This window comes from Cupressus sempervirens, chromosome 7 (genome assembly GCF_028749045.1).
Source record: "Cupressus sempervirens isolate cs-2001-9-10 chromosome 7, ASM2874904v1, whole genome shotgun sequence".
Lineage (NCBI taxonomy): Eukaryota > Viridiplantae > Streptophyta > Pinopsida > Cupressales > Cupressaceae > Cupressus > Cupressus sempervirens.
The window spans coordinates 465,653,973-465,678,935 of NC_143124.1; the positions used below are offsets into that span (position 1 = coordinate 465,653,973).

The 24,963-nt window shown below is 36.8% G+C and overlaps 1 protein-coding gene across 2 annotated transcripts in view; it reads left to right on the plus strand.

Annotated features, from left to right (window-relative positions):
• Window positions 1-24,963, plus strand: part of LOC149547556 (Golgi transport complex protein-like protein) — an 89,276-nt gene that overhangs the window by 15,530 nt on the left and 48,783 nt on the right. For both annotated transcript variants that reach the window (XR_016353896.1, XM_089791704.1), the window contains exon 3: window positions 10,435-10,911. Coding sequence is in view for 1 of the 2 variants with exons in the window: in XM_089791704.1 (XP_089647830.1) it covers window positions 10,435-10,911 (477 nt within the window). In the remaining variant the exon portion in view is untranslated. The remainder of the gene's footprint in view (window positions 1-10,434; window positions 10,912-24,963) is intronic.

A 24,963-nucleotide genomic window follows, 5' to 3' on the forward strand; every position in this document is an offset into this window, starting at 1 on the left:
AGTCTCAATTTTTCCCAGGTATGTGATTTCAATTTCTAAAGTAATTTCATTAAAAAGTATTTCAAGTATTTAGTTAAGCAATTTTGTTTAACTGACTTTAACGGTAATCCTCTTCACATGAACATGAATGATGTAACTGCCTTCTTATGAAGTTGAAGTTAAAACTGTATTCTATGCTTGTGATAGATCTTAAAATTTGACCTGGGAAAACCAGTTGTTACAGAAATCCTTGACATTTTTAGAGAGTATGAAAAACTTCCTACCAGAATTCAGAATGAGTTATCATTCAATGATTACTTGGATTTTCATTTAGAGCACCAAAATAGGACTAACACGACTAAAAGGAAGTATTTTGAATTAGCACAGGATCTCTTGGCAAAAAACCAGTGCAAAACTATGTATGATGAATATCCAACAGATTAAGGTCATCAAATTGAGGTTTTCGAAGAAGAGCAATCAACTACCATTGATTTATAGTTTTCCAGCGACCATGTAGAAGATGTTACCCAGGGTACAAGTTTTTATGTTGGTGAATTGGAGGTTAATGTTGACAAACAGGCGGGTGAGGACGGTTGCACACAAGGTAGTAACAGATTGGAAATTTTGTGTGGTGAACCATATATTACCTATGCCCATGACGAAAATTCAGAGGAACAATCCAAGATGACACTACAAGACAATGAGTTGTATCAACATGATAATGAAATGCACGTATTTAGAAACCAGGTAAAGGTTAACGAAGAAATGGTTGTGGCATCCTTGATACGTTATGACAACACTCACAAAGTGGTTGAGGATCTCTACAGGAAGGTTCATAAGGGAGTGGAAGAAGAATGGCTTGTTTCTGATTTGCAAATGATCAAAACGGACCTTGAAACTATGAAATTAGAATATTCATATTTGCTTTCCAACAGGGATAACATTCTTAAGGTTGCTGAAACACATGTTGGTCAGCTAAATAAAGAAAGGAATGAGATTCATGAGCTCAATAGAGAGCTTAAGGAAACACAGGAGGCATTGAATGATGCCCGGATTTACCTTCAAGAAGCAAAAAATCAGATTAGGATCACAAATCACTCTCAGGAGTAGGAGGATAAAGAAAGGCATGAGTTTTTCAAAGAAGTCTTGAGCTTGATAGCATTCAACAAACTTATGACTTGGATAGTTGTCCTAAAAGGCCAAGTACCAAAGTTTTAGATCAAATTCAGCTTATCGATAACCCAATGTTTAAAGTAGATGCTGATTGGATTTCCGATAATCCTCTTTTTGAGATAAACAAAGACTCTTCTTTTGATTATCATGATGAAGATGATTCTAATTTCAGGATATGGAATCTTGGTACGATTCTTAGCAATGAACATGGGCCACAGGATGGAAGTGGTGAATTGACTACGATTATGCATCATAGGATCAGTCCACATTGGGTTCTTGATTTCACACCATACCGGAGTTGGTTGGATTATTTACATTAGCCTTTGGATAGTTAGTGGTGTAGTTTTGAGGAGAGTTATGTGTTGATCATAGAGAATGCTTTTTCAGCTTCATTATTATTCATGGTACTTATGTACTCAGAGATTCTGCAGACTGAAGATGATAGTTTGGTATTTGTTGCGCCTAGGGTATTACACTCAATTTTTGAGTGACTTGTTTATTACATCATCTATTTGGTCGGGTTGTCAACATCTACTAGGTTATGCATAGTTCACTGATCATGACCACAAGGTTTGTCATCTGGTTATGACCACAGGGTTTGGGATCAAAGTGTTGATCATATGTATTTTTGGCTTGTTGAGGACTTGTGATTCTATTTAGTTTGAGGTTGGATTCAGTAGTATTAGTGATGATCAGAGTTATTCAGTTTACAGGTGCAGAGTTTTTTCAGAGAGTTATATGGGATCTAGGGATCCGGTTGATAGATAAATTTTAGAGTGACATCTTGTGTCGCAGTGTGGCTGGAATTGTTTTCAGCTTGGACTACTGGGCTACCTGTAGACTTGTATGGGATCCTGGTACTGATTGCTTGAGGACAAGCAATTTTAATGAGGGGAGATTTGTAATGTCCCCTTTTTGGGACATTATAAATATTGAAGACTTATTTTATATAATGTTAAAATTGACTATGAGACAAAGACTCAAATTATTAAAAGGTCAATTTAAAATTATAAAGAGGGCAAAAGGTCAAGGAGGAATAAGACGAAATGCCATAAGGAAGTCGAAGAGCCACAAGAGAATAGGACGGAAGCTAGAGGGGAGTCGAAGAGTCTTAGTTTGGGTATTAAAAGGGGAAAGAGGCTCATTGCTGGTCATGCTTGATTTATGATTCAATTCAATTTTCTCTCTTGTGAGAGTTTTCAAAAAGCTTCAGCTTTCAGCTAGTTGGAGGACGTAGCCCCTTGTGCTGGTAGACAATGGATGCAAACCCATTGTTCGGAGAGACATTAGTTTAGGGTTTTTCACGTGCGCTTATAGGTTTTTATTCTAGTATTCCAATCTGACTGTTAAATCTATATTAAGGATTGAATTTGTAGTGCTGGTTATTGTATTGCTGTTGTATAATGTAACAATGTAGTGTAAGAGTTTGCTGGCTTTATCTTACTGGTTTGTAACTCATGGTTATATGCCCGACATCTTGAATGTTATTGTGAAATAATGGGTTATATTCTTGTGGAAATTTTCTGGTTTTATTATAGTATTGTATTCCATTGCTTATATCTAAGTTTGAATGTTATATCTACGAAGAAGTTGACTAAATCTCTATTGGGATTTCTACTAGTTTTCGATTGTGCTGGAAACTATCTACAATGTTTTATTTTTGAATATATTGTTGAAAGGAAATTTAGTAAATATTCGGTTCAGGATATTTCAGATATGATGTGATCTTTCTGATAATAATATTGTTATTTCCTAGGATGTACACACACACATACACACACTTTTTTTAACCCTTCCTCAGATATATTATATATTCTCTCCTTCCTTTCTGGAATGTGATCAGTATCAAATGTATTTTATAATCTTTGATTCCATCAAAAATAAATAATAATTTTCTGGTCCTTTTTATCATAATGTATTTTATATACCTTTCCCTCTCCTATCTTCCATCCTTCAACCACCCCTCCTAATCTCTTGTATACCACAATATATTTGGAGAATGGTGACTTAATGGAGGGAGATGTTCATCCAAGGAGCCTTGTCTTATATTAACTAATTTCCTTAATAAAGATTACACCTTGTGGTAGCTTAATTATTGTTGTGCCTTCTCAACCACACCTGTTGATCGTAATAACAACTGTTATTTGTCATTTTCTAATCATCGCTTCTGTGTTCGATATTTATTAAAGCTTAGTTAATCATCTTCTCTGGGACTTAGTTGCTATCATATTATTATTGTCGTTCCTTTGTATACATGGTGGTTATGATTGCCGTGTAAACTAACATCATGGGTGCTTGGCAATTAGTTTAAGTGCATAAGTTCTAACTAATAATATCGATGACTAATCTGTTTATTAGTCAATTCCTCCTTTTACTCGATAGTCTTGGTTTGATCCCATGCTATTTATAATTCATTCATTATAAGATTCTTGACAGTATTCGCTTGAATTGTTATTGCTTTGTAATATCGATTTTCCCTTAGTTTTTGTCTAAAGATGCTCATCGATAAGTGTCGTTGGACAGCGATTAAGGGAATATCATAGTCTTGGTTTGATCCCATGCTATTTATCATTCATTGATTATAACATTCTTGACAGTATTCACTTGAATTGTTATTGCTTTGTAATATCAACTTCCCCTTAGTTGCTGTCTAAATATGCTCATTGATAAGCGTCTTTAGACAGCGATTAAGGGAATATCGAACACTTATCGATGTCTTGGTTGATCTACAGATCTGCATATCATAACTTTGAATTCTTTCTCTATTAGTCTTTGACCATTATTGGCTTCGTCTATGATCACTGGTTGCTTGTTGCTTGGCTATCAATCTTTCTGTTAACACTTCTAGGTTTTTGCAATCGCTGCAGTCTGCATCCATTCATCACGCTCTCCATGGGGTCGACCCTTCCGTATTGCTGTTGTTACTTGCTCATACACCATTTCTTATGCAAGATTTAAATTAAATCTTGTAGATCACCTATTAATATATCAAAGTGATATATATCAAAATCCTTGAAATTCTGGCTATGAATGATACCTAGTGATCTTCATCCATGATAATTATATCAATTGCTATTATTAGATTGTTAGTGTGCTTTGTTCGCTGGTTGTCTGACTTCATCTCTGTTCTGAGTATCATGCTTAATTGCTGATTGGCATTCTTCATCTGATGTATGTGACTGTATTTAAATTATCAATTATATTTTATTATTATTTATCTTTTTACATTTATATTTTAATTTTTATTATTAAATACTTAAGAAAGGGGACATTACAGTACCTTATAGGTTATTCTAAACAAGAATATATAGTAATGATATCAAGGTTATTAAGTGGTTTCACGAATAAATGACAAGACACCATATAATCGCCATACAGAATCAAATATACTCACAAATCTTCCAAGAAGCCCATACAAGTTTTAAGAAATTATATAATATAACAAAGTGAAGTATCTGACAACTACAATATCTTTAGGGTAATGCAGCTCATCTCAAGGCTATAGGTTGGATTTTACACGAGCATTATTAGCTTCAATTATTGACATATCTTACACAGTTTTTAGACTTCACAAACTCAGATTCTTGAGACAATTGATAATACCATTTTTGATCCTTAAACAATCATTTGAAGCACAGAAGCAGAAATCTGTAATAAATTGCAATTAATCACAATTAATCCTTGATCGCACCTTCAGCTGATTTATTCCCCCAAAAATCAGTCTTTTGGTTGACTTTGGTCAATAATTTTTTTTGGGATTTTTTAGCAACTAATCATGATAAACTCTTAAAATAACGTGATTGCTCCTTGAAAGATCTGTACCATGGAATTCAGAGAGAACTGTTGGTGAACTATAGGAGGTTAACATGTAGGTCTACCACGTGAAGTTCAAACATCTTTGGCTAGCATATAGAGACAGGCAAAGGGATAGACTTTGAAAAGTAAGGGAAGGAATGGTTTCTCTCTATCAAATTTCATAGCACGAACAAATGCAAAAGCTATTCCATGAGTAGACAGTGTGGTAGGAATTTGATGTGTTAGTTGAAACAATATTAAAAAGGTAGATCTTAAGGACAAATACATAATAGCAGTAAGCAAGGTATACAGTTATAAACATGAAGAATCTTCAATCTCAAGTCTTGACAAGGAGTAGTCTCTCTCCTTAAGAATTCATGGTGTAGATGTAGAGAATAAATAGATTTGGACCTACTAATTAATGACATGGAAAGATTGTGATGATTGTAATGCAGTAGAGGGTAGAGATTTATAGTAATAAATATTATACACATTTATCCCATGTTTGTGTTTTAATGTGTTGTTTTTTGAACTCTCATTATAACAGTCTAAAGGGCAGTTCGCAATGGGTTACAAGTTTCGGAGCATGAAGACATGAGGCAATTCATTGTGCCAGTGAATGTACTTGCATGATAAAAGACAGTCAAATACCCTATGTGCACCATTTAATTTGCATTTTTTAGATGTTAAATGCAGGAGGAATCAGCTCATAAGGTCATAGGATACTCGCTGTCTTCTAGATGGCCTGTGTTTCATATTAAGCTATGGTGAATAGATGGTTCCAGAGCAAGAGTGGGATAGTAGGGTTAGAGTGGCAAGTCTGTGAGGAGTAAGGAATGATGTTATATCTTGCTCATCAATGCACAACAACCATTTAATAAGAATTTTAAAGGGCTGTAGAAGGTTGTATAAGAGGGCTATGAAGGAACTTATCTCTATGATTCTAATCATGATAGTTCCAATACAAAGGCAAACTAGAGCTTTTTTCTCAAAAGAAAGTCGGTGGCAGGAGGTGATGTTTAAGAAAAGGCAGGGTCCTCAGTGATTGGAGACAATGACAATATTTAATATGACAAGTTATCTTCATGTTTTGATAGCACAGTGAATAACTGCCTCACTACAACCAAATGCTTAACGGGGTAAATATAGTCAATTATACGATGCACAATTAAATAAATCTTAAAAAAACTTTCATTGGAGTCATTTCACATCACAAGAATCAAGCATGAAGACATGACTGGCTATCTTAAAGGTCAAAATAACCCCACAAGCCTTTTTGGAGCTCTCTACCCTTTAAGCCTAGTACAGCTCCTCTTCCTGTCATCATATCTCAAACATGCTAAGAATGAAGTCCTTTTGATGTGTGTTTTATGACCCACCAAACAGCAGAACAAAATACCAAAATATCTTATCCTCTCTTGAATAAAGTCTTGTGTATGCTAAGATTGCTAGAAGATCATATGATGACTTCAAGGTTTCTTTAATGCCAGGTCTTGATTGTGGATAAGCTCGGTGGTTGATGCGATTTGCTGATGATCACAAGGGGCCTTACGTGTTTACTCAGATTCATTTCAAGGTATACTGGATGTGGGAGTTATCTAAAGGTTTTGCAATAAAGTACTTTTTGAGTTTTCACGAAATATGCAGAAATGAAATAGGATAGGGTTTAAGAATTCTATTCTAATCCTAAGGGTAGTGATGACAACAAATAATACTCTAGTGGACAAACTCTTTAATTTACTGAGCTTCGCTTCGCCAAGTTATACTACAACTACGCATGAATTGGTGCAATCTTCAAGGGTTATGCTAAAGATTTTCATACCACCACATACACCATCATAAAGAACTATGTATATGACTCCCAAAAGCATACCACTTAACCACCACCAAATGAATGTCATCTAAACAAGGAAATAGCAGGCAAATAATAGAGGCAATCTTTATTCTCAGTAAAGTAGATGCTTGAGATGAGCATTGAGTTCAAATATAGAAACAGGTGACTGACAATTGAGATAAGCATATTACTAGCAATGTATACTTAAAAAGCATGGAAAGATAACCCCAAAGTTCTAGTTGAAAGAGAATTGGTAGGTTGACTAAACAAATTAAAATAAATGTGAAGGAAACATGAGGCTGATTGCTTTAATCACATCTACCCGAACCATGTCCAAAATGGTGATAAATTCCCATCACAAAGTCACAAACTGCATTTAAGTTGAGTAAAACTGGAGATCATTATCATTTTTTGGGCTAGAAATGGTAAATTTTCTGATGCTACCATAGACCACTGAGAAGGGACAATACAAGATTTGACAATGCTCATTGGTAGTGTCCAAGTTTGGAGGGTTGATAAAACTTCTCCCCCTAGGATCACATCTAACCGCCAAGGTCAAAGTAAACCATGTACCAGTGATAAATCTATAACCTGCTTCTGCCTTTGTGCATGGGTGGTGGCCAAAGAAGAGCAGATCTATGCAAGCAAGGAGTTGTACCGTCAGGAAGAATTAGGATAATGATTTTGAGGCATAAGCTGTGAGAGATGTTGTCTCATAGGTCAAGCTGTGCCTATTAGAGAAGTAGCAACATCTGAAGGCCATTGAAAGCTCTTGAACTCTTGGATTTGATGGAAGAAAGATGTGATTAACTTTGGGGCTCTAGAATCCCTACAGACCCCATGTAAGATTTGTGTTAGAGGGTGACAGCATCTCAAAGCTAAAGTGCCAATCTTCATTGGTCTAAATGTCTAAATAAATGGAAAGATAGTTGGCTACGTTTGTGTAGAGGTAGCATCTGCCTTTGATCTCATAGTAAATGGGACATCTTAAGATAAAAATCTATTTGATCTCCATGTTTTGGAGGGAGCAATGATGTCATATTTGGTCAAGGTGAGGAATATGATGGTATGTTGGATCTTGCTTTTGGGAAGTCGGCCTTAATTGGCCAAGGGGAAAACTCAAGTCATGTCCCTAATGAAGTTGGATAGTGAGGATGAAATAATTTACTGTATTTCACTTGTAAGAAATGCTCAGTGTAAAAAACAATCTTTTTTGGGATGGGTTGCAGAGAAGGAAGGTTCAGGTGACTTGGAGGTCCTGAATGCAAGTCATTAATAATGGTACCCATTTTCAATCCAATTTAGTTACTCAACACAATCCCTACTGCAAAAAACAAGTTATTAAAAAAGAAGACAATTCCCAAACAATTTCTAAACCTTTCTAACAGAAAACTCTCATGCTTCTAATCTCCATCTTAACATGTGGAAAGCTCACTCGAATAAATATCCATGGCATTGTGCAAACATAGAGCCAAACAATCACTTTCATGCGAATACAATTGATGCCATGCCATTACAAAATGACCTTGTTCCTTCTCTTGGAGGATGAGAGAATTCTTCTTGTAAAATCAGCAACCTTGGGCATTTCTAATTCTTGGTTATGTTGTGGGACATTTGGCTTTGGAATCAATGGAAAAAATATATATCTTGGTCAAAATTTGCAAGCTGTGATAATCACAAGGAACATGATAGAAGTTGAACTGTGAAATAGAATAGTTCCTAGGAAAGTTAGAAGTTTAAAAGACCAAGCCATTTCCTTTAGAGAATCATCTTTTACACTGTCCTATGATCATCCCAATGCAATATAACTTGAGGACAAGCAATCTTGGGAATGGCGGACTGTCATGCCCAAACAAATACAAGTTTAGATTACAACATTTATAAAGACAGAACAGAACTTTAATAATAAATCTCAGGCAATTGAATGAATGTGAAGTCCGATCAAGAATTACTGAAATCAAAAGTGTCAGCAGTTGAATGGGGAGCTGACTAGGATTAAAACAAAACAATAAATTAGTAATAAATAAAGAGGCAAGGTAGCACTCCATTATGGAGTGTGACTCTTTGCAAATAGATGGTAAAGAAAAGTGTGACCTCTTCTATGAAGATATATAAAAGAGAAGTTGATTTTGTAGGAGGACATCAAGAGAGAATTGGATAGAAAAATATCAATTCAATCCATAGATCAAAAGAAGATATCAGCTATTTAGATCATTTATAAGGATTAATAAAGGGGATTGTTAATTCTAGCAAGTTGCTCAAAATAATTAAATAAGATTGTCCAAGCTATTGATTGTAAACCCACCAAGAGCTATTTTGTTAGCAATGATATAGCAAATTTCTTAAGCAGTCAATTTTGAATTTATAGAAGTGTCTTGCAAATAGGAAGGTCAATCTTCTGAGCTCACCAGAGGTGAAAAGAGGACCAGCTTTTGTGCTTTCATTAGGTACATCAACTGGCCTTTAATGCTTGTGGGCTGGGAGGTGGAATGAACGACCGGCTTTCCATGCTCATGGGCTAGGAAGTGGAGTGGATGACCAACTTTCCATGCTCATGGGCTTGGTCAAGGACTACAACCAGAATCCATGGTGGACTGAGGGATGGAAGTGCAGCCCACCTTCCATGTTCTCACAATACAAGGATGACTAGGATTGCGATTTGCAAGTAGTTTCAATGAATTCTCTATGCAATTACTACGAGGAATATGCCATGATCTGAAGATCAATGATACTATATCTGAATGCTAATGATACTTGGAATATAATTGTGGCTTGAACTGAATTGTTAAAACAATGCCATTTGCCTCTCAATATGATTCAATATCGCACCATGTTGCATAAAAATTTCTCAATTGCATTCCTGTAGTTTTTGAACTGCTTAAAATTGTATTTTGTCTCCACCAAAGTAAAAGCCTTTGGTAACTCATTGGAAGCTTTTTCTGAACATCTGATTCATTGCATGCATCTTTAGTGGTTCTGAAACAATAGTCCTTTATTTTCCAAGCTTACATTTATGTTACAACCATTCCTTGACTACTCATTACTGATCCTGTCATCTATTTTCTTATTTGTATTTTGTCTCATAACTCACATGATCCATATTTTGTCACTGAAGCATTCCTGCTTAAAAATACAATAAGAAGAATCAATTACCTCTTTTAGAGAGATCATCACCTTTATTCAACTGCATCTTTCTTCAGCTGGAGAAAATAATATTATCTTTTTGCCTGATGTGTACTAATTTAATATTCATATTCATAACTATGGGGAGAAGATATGCCTTCTTACTTCCAAAACTTTTAATCTCTTTTACATTAATCCCATTCACTGCTGCTTCTATATCCCATAGACTGATACATTGTCTCTTCATTGTTTTGCACATTGAAAATAAATAAAGCATAAGAAGCTATATGATATCTCTTACACATTGAGCTTCATGATTTATTCTTTTGGGTGTTCATATGAGTTTTTGCATCTCCCAAAAGCTTTGCTTTGGTCAATGTATAAATATTTAATTATTGTGCACATTGAAAATAAATAAAGCATAAGAAGCTTTATGATTTATTCTTTTGGGTGTTCATATGAGTTTTTGCATCTCCCAAAAGATTTGCTTCGGTCAATCTATTTAATATTTAATTGATTGCTGCATACAGGAAGGGGATCTTATGCTGACAGATCGTGTTTGGGATGCACTTGTCAAGTCTTTTGCAAGTCAGATCAAATCTGCTTTCACAGCATCGAGTTTCATCAAAGAAACATTTGTTTTGGGATATCCAAAACTATTGTCCATGGTTGAGAATTTAATTGAGAGGATTTTGCGAGACACCAATGTCAAAGGCGTCCTTCCTGCAATTAAGACAGAAGGGAAGGATCAAATGCTAGTTGCCATAGAATCTTTCCAGACAGCTTATTTGGCTCATTGTCTGAGCAGCCTTTCAGATCTTGTGAACCACAATTTGTTCCCATTGTCCAGCAGAGGAAGTATTCCATCTCAGGAGCAAATCTCAAGGTTTATTTCTCGTATTCAAGATGAAATTGAAGCGGTTAAATTGGATGCACATCTAACACTTCTAGTTCTGCGGGTAATTAGTAATGTCTTGCAGCTTCTAGCTGAGAAAGCTGAGTATCAGGTACCAATTCTGTCTATCATTTGTTTAATATTTCAGGAAAGATCTAAAAGCTAATGCTCAGTTAACGCATTGTGTTATGTATCTATCATTTTTCCCTTTTGGGTTTAATTCTTTGTCATGAACCGTAGAAGAATTACTAAAACTTGGGATGACTTGGCAAACTAAAAGTATCAATGGGATTTCTTCACTAAGGATTGCAACAACAAAATACAGGCATATTAAACAATGCCAAAACATCCAAAGAAATAGGGAGCAATGTTGTTTTTGTTAACTTTCAATTTATGGTCTGGTTCTCTAATGAAAGTTTAGCTTTGAATTCATTCTGTCTATCATTTGTTAAATATTTCAGGAAAGATCTAAAAGCTAATGCTCAGTTAATGCATTTTGTTATGTATCTATCATTTTTCCCTTTTGGGTTTAATTCTTTATCATCAACCGTAGAAGAATTACTAAAACTTGGGATGACTTGGCAAACTAAAAGTATCAATGGGATTTCTTCACTAAGGATAGCACCAACAAAATACAGGCATATTAAACAATGCCAAAACACCCAAAGAAATAGGGAGCAATGTTGTTTTTGTTATTTTTCAATTTATGGTCTGGTTTTCTAATGCAAATTTAGCTTTGAATTCATTCTTTTGTGGAAATTAAAAATCTCATGCATGGAGAAGGCCAAAGGCAGAAAACACTGGAACTGGAGAAATTAAGTAATTAGTTTCTGAGTATGTTATCTTCATTTTTGAAATTGATTTGAAAAAAAACTTTTCTCTCATTAAAATAAATGTATCACCAAGTTGATTTCTTGAACAGTGTGTTGTTTTTTCGAGTTGCATGTGAGGTTTCCTCATTGTCTATGTCGATTAGTCTTGGCTGCGAACATTCATAATCATTTTGAATTGTCAAATTGTCTTATTAAGTCAAACTTGTCTATTTGTGGTCATAGTTGCATGTGGTTTGCAACCAAGTTTGATGTCCTGGAAGAATTGCAAGATACTTTGAAGTGATTTTATTTTTTGTTAATTTGGTTTAACTGTTTATATGAAGCCAATTATATGGTTAAATGATTTCCGCAGTCCAATGCAGTGTTATAGGTATATCACCTTAGGGCACCCTTCAGCATATTTATTTCTATGACAGAAAGCAACTTCATGAAGTTGCAAAATGTTCTAGAAAAATTGGCAATGGGTTTTGAGGGACCTTCCACAAGGTTCAAACATATTGGTCTGACATTATAAATAAGAGTGGCTATAGTTTTCGATTAATAGAAAATACAGGTTTTGAGGGAACCCGAAACCCCATTACAAAAAGTTACATAGAGATATTCAATAGGAAACCCATAATGAGACTATGCTGAAAACCAGCAAAACCTAGAGCCAAAATCAGAAAAAACAACCAGCCAAAAATCGACACCCTGACCTAGGAACCAATATTCAACAAAAAAACTAGAGAAATCAAAGCAACTCCTTAATACAAGCCGCTGTATCCTCCTTGATACCGATGGGTTACGTGTAGAGGCTTGATGTCGTGGAGGTCCAAAGAAACGTCAACAACCATTTTCTTTGTCATAGCCCGAGTCTTTTTCCCTAGGCCAAAACCTTGCCCAACCACATCACCAAAGCCCACATCTAGGATTGGAGGAGAACTAGAGCCTACCTCCAACTTGTCAATAATTTTGTTGAAACTGTCAATAGAGGAGCCCGAACTCTCATGACCCTTATGAATGAGGTTTTTCATATTACTTTCCATGTTTCCCACTCTCTCTAGCAAACCATCCACCTTCTTCTTGAGACCACCCTCATCTTTATTCTCCTCCATCATTTTACCAATATGAAATTTCTAAAATAATTGAAATTGGCCGAGAGGGCCCCATATATCAAATGTAGACTTGATCTCCTGGAAGGTCCATTTCTATAGATGGAAGGAATACACGGAGATAGCCTTAGCTGTTTGCAACACACCCAGCATCGGTTCAGCCTTATCTTGCAGATCTTCCAGCAGTAGCTTGACATTATGCTCCTTAGAGTTCACGGTCTTCTTGAGAGGGATATTCTTGGTATTAGTTTCCTGCTTCACCTCCTCCATCCTAGGACTGTTTTTCTCACCTTGCATAATTTTGATTTCCTCTATTTCCTCTTCATTCCTTGAAGTTATCGACACGTCATGATCTATAGAGCACTCATAGTCCACAAGGATTGGAACCCCGTCACTCTCCACCATACCACTACTAGTATCCATATTTTGGTCTTTATTCTCACTGTCGTGAGGAGAAGCAACTTCCTCACCAGACAGATTAGGAGGCTCTTGAGAAGTAGGAGACATAGTCTAGGGAGAATTATAGGGGTTTTCTCACCCTCACCAGGAATCCACTCATCATCGTTGGTATCTTCATCCTTGATCTCCATCACATCACCACCTACCTTATTGTCAACATTACCCTTCACAGTGACATTCTCCTCCTCACTTTCACCCTCAGAATTAGTTTCCATTTTAGTTTTCATGACATGTTTTTGTTTCTTAGCAGAGGATGGTGTGGAACTCTCCTCGCCTTCCTTGCTTCTTTTTCCTTTACCCTTGTTGGAACAAGGGGTGGAATCCTTATCAACCTTACCCTAGACTAGGAACCCTATCTCTAATATATCTCCCAATCAGAAGAATCAAACTTTCATGCTACGTATATTTGTTAGGCTTTTTCTTATGATCTTTAATGCTCTGACGTACAGAGTTCATCAAGTAAAAGGGAAAGGAAACCCTTTTCTTATGTTTGAAGTGATTAAGAAAAATGAAATGGTAAGAATGAGCCCTCTTATATCTACCATTCAGAGTAATGTATTCTATTATGGCCACCATGACCCTACTCCAGATTAACTTAATCAACTCAATGTCATAAAACCCCCAAGAATCTTTAACAATTTTCTCAACCTCCTTAACACCTTTAGGGAACATATTGACAACCCTCTTAGAGATTGTTCTATTATGAAAAAAGTTCATACCTTTCAATTTGAGGCCAGAAATCTTTGCAACGAGCTCGGCAATAACCCTAATCTTCTTCCTGTACATCATCATAAAGCCCTTGTTCCACCCATCAACTAACTTACTTGTTACATGCTCATCAAAGCCATGAAGCTTTTCCATGAAATGAGTAAGGCTTCCTTTGCTCAGCTTCTCCCAGACTTCGGCCTCCTTCCTCCATTTGTCACAATTAAGAGGTTCTCTCCTTTTCAAATCCCCACCCTTTCTATAGTTCACAATGCTGCAATAACAAAACTCAGAGCACTTACACAAAGAACCTCTAATGAAAATGACGACCCATATATTAAGAATAAAGGTATTTGAAGCATTTTTGATAAAAGTGCCCTTGGAAAAGATGAAACCTTCGGTGCACATAAATAAATTGATCTTACTAATTCTTTGCCTTGTCATCATTACCCAAAATATTTGCTAAATCGCCACACTTACAATGTGCCTTGAAATGAAAAAAGAAATGAAGGAGATCATAGCCAAACAAGCTCACAAATGATCACTGACAAGATGTGACATTACAATAAATCATAAATCTCCATTAAAAATAAATAGATAAAAAACCAACCATGTCGTTGAATATTGTATGGTGGATAACAAAAAGTTATCATAAGGCTCTTTGACTGGAAGCGTCCACCGCTCACGACAGAGAAGGATGAAGATTTTGGTTATGAGGCATACACATCCGATGTCGGGCACAATATGTCCAAGCAATAGAACTTTGATACAGACGAAGATAAACATAAAAAGACTCCAGTGATCATTATCGCAGAATTCGACCATGCAACCAAGAGACCACGAAAAAATAGAGGCCTTCACTCTTTGACTGGCAGAATGATTATAGCAAAGATCACCATTGAATATACAATACATACATGGCTTGAGAAACGACACTTCCACAGAAACACAAAGAGACCAAGAAAACAGATGATCCTCGACATAGCATCAATATGATACAGTTACACATAAACATTGATCAATAATAAATAATACCCAAATCGAGAGACACCGAGAAATAGCAAGATACAGAGGTACAAAATTAACACGTTAGAAAAAGTCTTGAGCCATAAACAAGCTCTGAAGATACTGAAATAAATCAACTCACAACTGAGACATTAACCACTTCATTTTCCATAACTATATGAAACCATAGAAAAATCAGTGAATATAAGCAACATCAGATCAAGCAAACCTTCTTATAAGTTGTTATCTAACTAGGCTCTGATACCATGTTAAGATTTGTTGATGCGAGTTTTGTATCACTTACATAACATATTAGGATTTGACTATTCGATATGGGATATCAAACATGCAACTCCTCTCTTGATAAGTTATCGCTCATGGGACATGAATATAACTCCAATGTTCCTTACACTGTTGGATACTCGCTCAGTTTTATCGATGTGATTTGCTGATAATCACGTAGGCGGCCTTACGCTATTCTTTCGAGGATGACTTGGACTTTGGTGGGATGAAGGTGATGGTGGCTCGGTTTGTGAAATGTGCGGGTGGCAGATAATGTTGATGGTAGTGATGATAGAGGGTGTGTCTGCCAATGATGATGTTGATGGGAAAGCGATGGTTGTGGAAAGTGAATGGGTGTGCTCTGATACTTAACTTACTCCTTTAACTTGCTTCTCTAAGCTTCGACTACCTAGCTACTCACTATTCTACTCCTACTCTTATGAATGGAAGGCTAGCAAATGGACGGGGATCGAACCTAATGAGAGCTGACCAGCGGCCTCACTTCCACAGGTGCAATGATTCAAAGGAATAATAGACTATTTTACCACACAAGGCTTCCCAACTAGCCGCTAGGATGCTAGTGGTCTAGTATTGATCCCTATCAAACATTTACCAATGCTACCATACAACTATTCATCTACTTTAACCTCACTTAAACAACTTGAAATGAAACCAACTTTAACAACTTGAAAAGAAATCTAACTAAGTGGAAGTAGAAAACATGCAATAACACCCAATGTTCTTAATCAACATGCAAATCACAACAATGAAAAAGAGAGCAATTTTGGTATTATCTTCGCAACAATTTCTCTAACCTTTTACAAATGAGAGCAAATGGCCTTTTGTAGGGGCCAAAAATACAACGGATGGTGGAGATCAAAACAAGATCAACGATCCAGATTGGATCCTCAAAACCCTAATTAGTGTTGCCACCCCATCAGTCAATGAGAAGACGCCACCTCATCAATGGACCAATGAAAAAGTGCAAAAAGTGGCAACTAATGAGAAGGCACCAAAATGGTGGCCAATCATAAATAGACACTTGTCCTATTCTAGAAGAAAGGGAAATTGCCACTTGGGCTTACATCAAATGATCTAATATAAATCTTCTTTTTTCTTTCATTTTCTTAGCTAAGGCAATGAACTTAGTTAGCCTTTCATTAGCTTCTTCCATAGGAGGACAAGGTGTGTGCTTCGCTCTGAGTTCCACTGACTTCACCATGCTGCTCTCTGCTTGTAGTATCCTTTTGTGATCCTTCTCATATTCCTTCACAAATCCAATAAAAACACTGAGAGAGGAAAGGGTGCCCAAATGCATTTTCTTGATAGCAACCTTTCCCAACTCATCCAACTTCGATCCAAAATCTGTCTCGTTGAGATCCTCTTTGCCAAGGGGGATTGTCCTTCCTTTAGTCTGTCCTTCATCCGTATCATGTCCACTGTAGTGATATTGGTGTCGGTTATTCTCTTCATTTTCGAGAAGAAGGGTGTTTTGGGCATCATATCCTCTGTCTTTCTTAGTCTTGTCCGCTTGGGATTCTTACTTGCACTAACATCCTCCATGCTCGTCGCCCTATTACGGGATGGTAGAGTGGTGGACCAGAAGGCAAGCAGAACTAAGGGAAGCAATCCTAAGACTAGAACGAAAGAAGGATGTCAGCTTAAGAGGACCCCTTACAACTCTAGATGATGAAAATTCACCTTAACCAATAATCTTATAGCGACTTTTCGGAATTAGGACTTGACCTTAAGAACTTCAAATCCCTTGCAAATCAGAAATTTATCATGCAATTCACCTCCAAATAAAATTTCCCAACCTAGCGCAAAAATTGCAGCCTCTTGCAAAAATCAGAATTTTATCTTCCACAAATTTTGCCCTCCACAAAATTCGGCTCCCACAAAGTTCACCTTTCACTAATTTCACCAAGCAAGAAGAGTGCAAATCTGCTCTTGCAAAATTGCCAACGCCTTGAGAAAGAGAAGTGAGAAGTGAGGAAGAAATGGGAGAGAGGCTTCCTCTTATACCCAACTTTCTTACTCCCCTCAAGCTAGACGACTTGGACCCTAGGAGCAAGAAAAACAATAATTAATGCAAAAATTATGGCCCACAATTAAATACTTAGCTAAAATTAATTTTGCCATGATGAAAATTAACTTTTTAAATTGCCAATTGGACCAAAATTGCAAAAGAAAATAAATAATGCCTTAGAGGTGTTAAACATTTCCATTTAATGAAGATTTAGTAATTAATACGTCATTAAAATTAGATTTTGGCTAGCCAAAAGCCATTTTTCAATATTAAATTAGTAATTTCATTAAAGGCAAAAAGTTTTCAAGGCAATTTTAATCTATTAAAGCCAATTTTTTGCAATTTTTACCCAAATTGATTTTGCTATGCCAATAATTTTTTTTTTGACAAAAATAAAATAAAATTTCTTCTAGAGCCAAAAATCGATTTTTGCAATTTAGCCTCATTTTAACAAAATTGAAATTTTCACCAAAGAAAAATTTGAGATTTTCCAAAACTTAAGTCTAACAATTTTTTTTTCTTTTGAAAGATTATTCAAATTTACACAATTATATCCGAATTTTCAAAGGAAAACGTCTAAGTACAAATTTACAATTTTATCTTGCCAAATATTGCTCTTTAAAATTTGGTTCGGCCTAAGGATGAAATTGGTTGTTTTGGAAAATCAAGTTGGAACTGGGTGAAAATAAGCTAAGTCTCTCCCATTGGCTTGAAAGCGTCCAAGGTTCAAAATTCTCGAAAAATCAAAATTGTTGGACAATCCAAAAATTTGCTGAGGCGATAAAAAAAAAGGGGTCCCCAAAGAATTTGGGGCGATGGTGTGAGAACCTCACAACAAGATTTAGCCTAGAAATCAATTGTGATAAACAGCAATAAGAAGGAGCAAAAATTGAACCAATAAACACCAGAAATATCCTGGGAAAACCCTTCGAGAATGAAGGGAAAAACCCAGCCACACAACTGAAATATATCTCTATTGATAATGAAATGTTCAAGTGTACAATATCCTTTGCTTGATGCAAATATATAACAACAGGAGAGACTCTTCACATTATAACCGAAGGTCTCTTGAGATTCCCATAACTCCTATAATTAATTATAACTCTTTGGATATTCATGCCTCAATGCACATGAATGACACATGTTATTTATATTTAATATTACAAATTAAATTTAAGTGACCTTTTCAGCTGAAGATGACAATAACAGTAATAATGTCCATATTTCCAGAGATCAAGATGCCATTTCCTTTATCATCCCTAACAATTCCACTACAACCAACAATCCTTGGGTTTCCCTTTGCTGCATTGTCAAAATTTATTTTAATCCATCCAGGAGGAGGAGCCATCCAGACAACATTTTCCCGCTTCTCTTTATTTTTACAAGCATCCAACTTAGAATTGCCTTTACCCCTACTAGTGTCCAAATTTGGTATTGGACTGACATTAATCCGGTAATTACCTTTAATACTTTCTATTTTTTGAAATTATAAGGGGGGCAAAGGGACATCTCTAAAGACTATTATATCTTTCTTTCCACATGAGGAGCAACCAAATTCCATAGGGTTTTCTCCACATGAACAACTGTCGACTTTCACTGGATTAAAAAGTCTTGTATAGACCTAGGGAAAATCCAACATAGATTCTAGCTTTGTAAATCCAGGGACCAAGCCTCCCATGTATAGGTACAAGGGACTAGGAGATGAAATCAGGAGATTCTTCTCACATAAATAACATTTGTTAGAAATGATCATGTGTATTTTATGAAGATTATCCACAGTGAGGATCTAATTTTGAAGAGCCATCCAATTAAAGATGTTGATTTTCGGAATGAGGTACTTGTCCAACACTTTGGCTGAAAAGGGGGGTAAACCAGTTTGGTTATACAACATAACCGTAGCACAGGAAACAAAAAAAGTGCCTGAAGAACTAGCTGCCTAGATCAAAGCATCCTTCGCATTGTCCTTCGCTTGCCAAGCATTGAAAGCCTTCATAGTGGGTTTTAGAGAAATATCTAGCTCAGAAAGATTAATCCAGGATTGATTATTTCAATAATTCCTCACAATAGGACCATATATTTGAATGCAAATCTCCATAATTGGTAATAAGGACAGGTCAGAATAGAGAGGGCTGTCCCTAATCTGACAGTCTTCCCAAAACATTATTTTTTTGACAATCTCCGAGGCCCCATCTCGATCCTAGTGAGGCCGTAGCCTGCACATTTTCAATGATATTCCAGATAAAAGAAATATTTGTTTTGAGATCCGACCCTAGGAAGTCAGCTAGCAAAGGAAAGGAGAAAAGATAGTTCTTAAAATCTGATTCCTTTCGTCTCCTCCCCATAAATTTTCCAAACCTATTCAGCTAGCAGGGCCTTATTTATGATTCTTATGGGTCTAATACCTAGCCCTCTGCAATTTTTGGGTTTACAAACTTTCGCCCAAGCAACTAGATAAGATAAGATTGGATAAAATTATTAATGTCCAACAAAAGACCACAAAAATTCTATGGGACTCAGAGTTTACGACTAGACAACTGACAACAGCAGGAGCACCAAACGGTGTCTGAGAAAAGCGGACAACAAGAAGCAACAAGAAACAAGAAGAGAGAGGACAAGGTAAAGACTAAGAGTCTTTCCTTGGCAAAAAGAAATCAATCACAAAAGGATAAGACTGTGAGTGATCAGGAGCCCTGAACTCTCTGTGAAATTGTGGAGTGTCATTGACGCAAGAAACCACTGCGAGGTCTGACAGATCTGGAATGACCAGCATAACTGGTAGAACTAACCAGCCTTTTCACACCTCGTAAAGGAGATAAGGGTGCAAAAAGGGCAGTAATAGGCTGATCAGAACTATGTCGGTGAGGAAGTAGTGACTTTAGAGTACTATCATGGAGCAAAGTAGCCTCCTGAAGATTGAGCGCTAGACACTACTGGTCACAATAATTGAAGAAAGTTGAAAGAGAAAAGCAGTCCCGGAACAGACAATAAAATCTCCCTCTGATCTCATAACAGATAGGGCATCGAAAAATAAAGTGAGTCTTCGTCTCAACCTTAGTTAAAGTACACAAGTTACAGATCCGTTCTTCTTTGTTAGTATGATGGCCTGTTTGAGCATGAAGACGGTAAGAACCAAATCTGAAAGACCCCAGAGAGATACGAAGGGCATAACTCTACCGTTGAGAAAGGTAACTAGGACGGACAATAATCCCATCACTGATCTCCAGAAAGTGCTCCGTGTAGAAGACCATCCTCTAACGTAAGCCACCATGAGGGTTAGTCCGGGTAGTAATAATATACTTGTTGATGCGAGTTTTGTATCACTTACATAACATATTAGGATTTGAATATTCAATATGGGATATCAAACATGCAACTCCTTTCTTGAAAAGTTATTACCTATGAAGACATAAGCAATAGCTCCAATGTTCCTTACACTGTTGGATACTTGCTTAGTTTTATCGATGTGATTTGCTGGTAATATGTAGGCGGCCTTACGCTATTCATTCAAGGATGACTTGGACTTTGGTGGGATGAAGGTGATGGTGACTCAGTTTTTGAAATGTGCGGAGGCAGATAATGTTGATGGTGGTGGTGATGTAGAATGTGTCTGCCAGTGGTGATGTTGATGGGAAAGCGATGGTGGTGGAAGGTGAATGGATGTATTCTAATGCTTGACCTACTCCTTCTAACTTCCCTCTCTCTAAATTTCGACTACCCAACTACTCACTATTCTACTCCTACTCCTATGAATGGAAGGTTAGCAAATGGACGGGGATCGAACCTAATGAGAGCTGACCAGCGGCCTCACTTCCATAGGTGCAATGATTCAAAGGAATAATAGACTAGTTTACCACACCAGGCTTCCCAACCAGCCACTAGGATGCTAGTGGCCTAGTATTGATCCCTATCAAACATTTACCAATGCTACCACACAACTATCCACCTACTTTACTTTCACTTGAACAACTTAAACAACTTGAAATGAAATCTAACTAAGTGGAAGTAGAAAACATGCAATAACACCCAATGTTCTTGATCAACATGCCAATCGCAACAATGAAAAAGAGAGCATTTTGGTATTATCTTCGCAACAATTTCTCCGACACTTTACAAATGAGAGCAAATGGCCTTTTATAGGGGCCAAAAATACAACAGACGGTGGAGATCAAAATAAGATCAATGATCCAGATTGGATCCTCAAAACCCTAATTAGGGTTGCCACCCCATCGGCCAATGAGAAGACGCCACCTCATCAATGGACCAATGAAAAAAGTGCAAAAAGTGGCAACCAATGAGAAGGTACCAAAATGGTGGCCAATTAGAAATAGACACGTGTCCTATTCTAGAAGAAAGGGAAATTTGCCTCTTGGGTTTACATCAAATGATCTTCTAATATAACTCTTCCCTTTTCTTTCATCTTCTTAGCTAAGGAAATGAACTTAGCTAGCCTTTCGTTAACTTCTTCCATAGGAGGACAAGGTGTGTGCTTCGCCTTGAGTTCCGCTGACTTCGCCACGCTGCTCGCTGCTTGTAGTATCCTTTCGTGATCCTTCTCATATTCCTTTGCAAATCCAATTTTGCTTTAGATGCGTGTAATAGGCCTCTTGGTTATCTTGAAATGACTTAGTTACTTGATCCATCATTACAATTGTCATGCCCTTGTGTTGGGGAATGTTGAATGTTTCTTTGATTGTTTGTTCGCCAATGCTGGCCAACACTCTCTTCCCTTAATCAAAAATGATGGAATTACTGTTTAGATCAAATCTCGATGCACATTCCATAATCAATTCTGGACAAGGTAATGTGGGAGGAAAGGCCGTTGCATGTACAATTCCACTCTTGTAAATCCTTTTTGCCAAGGAGGATTGTCCTTCCTTCAGTCTGTCCCTCATCTGTATCATGTCCACTGTACAGATATTGGTGTCGGTTATTCTTTTCATTTTCAAGAAGAAGGAAGTATTGGGCATCATATTCTCTTTGTCTTTCTTAGTGTTCGCCCGCTTGGGATTCTTACTTGCACTATCATCGTCCATGCTCGTCGCCCTATTACGGGATGGTAGAGTGGTGGACCAAATGGCAAGAAGAACCAAGATGGATGTTAGCTTAAGCACTCCTTGCAACTCTAGATGTTGAAAATTCACCTTAACCGATAAACTTATAGCGACTGTTCGGAACCTAGGATATGACTTTCAAGAAGTTCAAATCCTTTTGCAAATTAGAAATTTACACTCCTAAAACTATCCAACACTTGCCTTCTATGCAAAAATCAAACTTTCATATGTATCTCTTCTCCCAACAAAATTGCCAAAATCTGGTATATAAATGCAGTCCTAAGTAGGAAAAAATCAGACTTTCACCATGAATTGCTCAAAAATCAGAATCAAATTTGTCTCAATAAAATGCCAAGAATGGAAGATTTTGCCTTTGTCTCAAATCCGCCCAAGCATGAAGTCTGAAATCTGCCCAAAATGCTACCTAGGGCACAAATCGCAGCCCACAAATGGAGGAGAAAACCACCAAAATATGCAAGAATCTGTCCACAAGAAAAATCGCCAAGGTCTGAAAATGGAGAAATGCAAGCAAAAATTGCCCAAGCATGCAAAAAACTGCCCTCCACTAAATTCGCCTCGACAGAATTCGCCCAAGTCTGGAAAAAATCTGCTCCTCCACAAAATTCGCCCACATGGAGAGGAAGAAATGATTTGTGAAAATGAAATGGGAAGGAGACTCCCTTTATAGCCAATTTTCTTTCTCCATAAAGCTGGCCTACATGGTCTAGGAGAAAACAAAAAACAAAAATTAAATTCAAGTTAAGGCCCACAATTAAATACTTAGCTCAAAAAAATTAATTTTGCCAAAAGAAAATTGCACTTTTAAATTTACCAATTAGCTTCAATTGCAAAACGAAATTAAATGGCCTTGAGGGTGTTAAATATTTTCATTTAATGAGGGTTTAGTAATTAATACATCATTAAATTTGGATTTTGGCTAACCAAAAGCCATTTTTTCAATATTAAATTACTAAATTCATTAAAAACTTAAAAGTTTTCAAGGCAAATTAATCCAATTAAAGTCAATTTTTGCAATATTCTACCAAATCGATTTTGCCAAGCTAAAAATTAAAAAAAATAAAACTAAAATTGCATTTAGAACCAAAAAATCGATTTTTTGCAATTTTCCTCATTTCAACAAAATTTAAAAAATTTCACCAAAGAAAAATTTGAGATTTTCCAAAAACTTAAGTCTAAAAAATTTCTCTTTTGAAAATTATCCAAATTTACAGAGTTAAAACCAAATTTTCAAAAGAAAACGTCTAAGTACAAAATTCACAACTTTATCCTGCAAAATTAGAAAATTATTCGGCCTAAGGACAAAATTGATAGCTCTGGAAAATCAAGTTGAAACCGGGTGAAAATAAACCTAACCTTCTCCCCACTGGCCCTGAAGGTGTCCAAGGCTCAAAATTTTCAAAACTCAAAAATTTTGGGCAATCCCAAAATTTGCCAAGGCGATTAGAAAAAACGGGGTCCCCAAAAATTTTCGGGCGATGGTGTGAAAACTTCACAACAATACTGTTTGTAAATATTGGGTCTGACATGCTCATTTAACTCATGTCTAGATCGGAGATGAGCAGGGGCATTCAATGAGAATTGATAAGGAGGGAGACAATTAATATCAATCGCAATCGAGCTCAACAGAGAAGAGGCTTGTGTATACCAGCAACAAGCACGAGACCTAGTATCGGAATGTGCAATAGCAACAGAAGAACAATATGCTAGGTAGGAATATCTATCATGCTCACCAATTAAATCCGCAAAACCACGCAGACGATGGAGGAACCAAATCAAATCAAATATAGCCGCAAGACTGAAGGGTTGAGCACCAAACTCGGCAAGAATGATACTGTGAGGAGTGAATTTGTGACATCTAATGATGTGCCATAAGGGCAATGTCTGAACATGCTCGATCGAGGCCCAGTTAGAACTAAGGAGAGAAGGCCCCCAAATCACTGAGCCATAAAGAACAGTCAGCCGAACAAGGGAATCCAAGAGGGATAACTTGGACGGGGTATCCTGGAAATGGTGTCTGAAGCATTGTTTCTCAAGCATAGCAAGAGAACCCATACACTTAGTGCTTCTGAATTGTATCGCCAGTCTCATACTAAAGCGAGGCCCAAAAAATTTAACTCCCAGATACATATAAGAAGTGATCTCAATCTCTGTCCCTGAAAAAAGAAATGAAGATGAGAAGTTTTTAGGCAATTAAAGAGCATAACCCGAGTCTTACCCAGGTTAACCGTTAGTTGTCTCTGAACACAAAAGGAAGCCAAACCATCCAGAAGCCTTTGTAAACTCTCTGGAAAAGAAGCAAGAAGAACCACATCATCCACGAAAAGAAGAATGGAGATCAAAACCTGGTGTAAGTAGCAACCATCACCTAGGAGCAAAGACTTCAAAAGGAAGTCCTCAAGCTCATCAATATACAAACCAAACAAAGTGGGAGAGAGATGGTAGCCTTGTTTAACCCCAATGGTGCTATGGATTGGGACTGAGAAACCATTAGGAGGCCTGAATCTACCAACAACAGTTTCATATAATCTCATTATAGCCGTTAGTAACATCTTTGAAATCCCAATCTCTTGAAGCCTTTGACATAAAACCATCCTGCGAACAAAATCAAAAGCCTTGCAAAAATCAACAAAGTAACAGTAAACTTTCTCCCATCTGTGTCTAGCCTCCTCAATAATAGCTCGTAAAGTG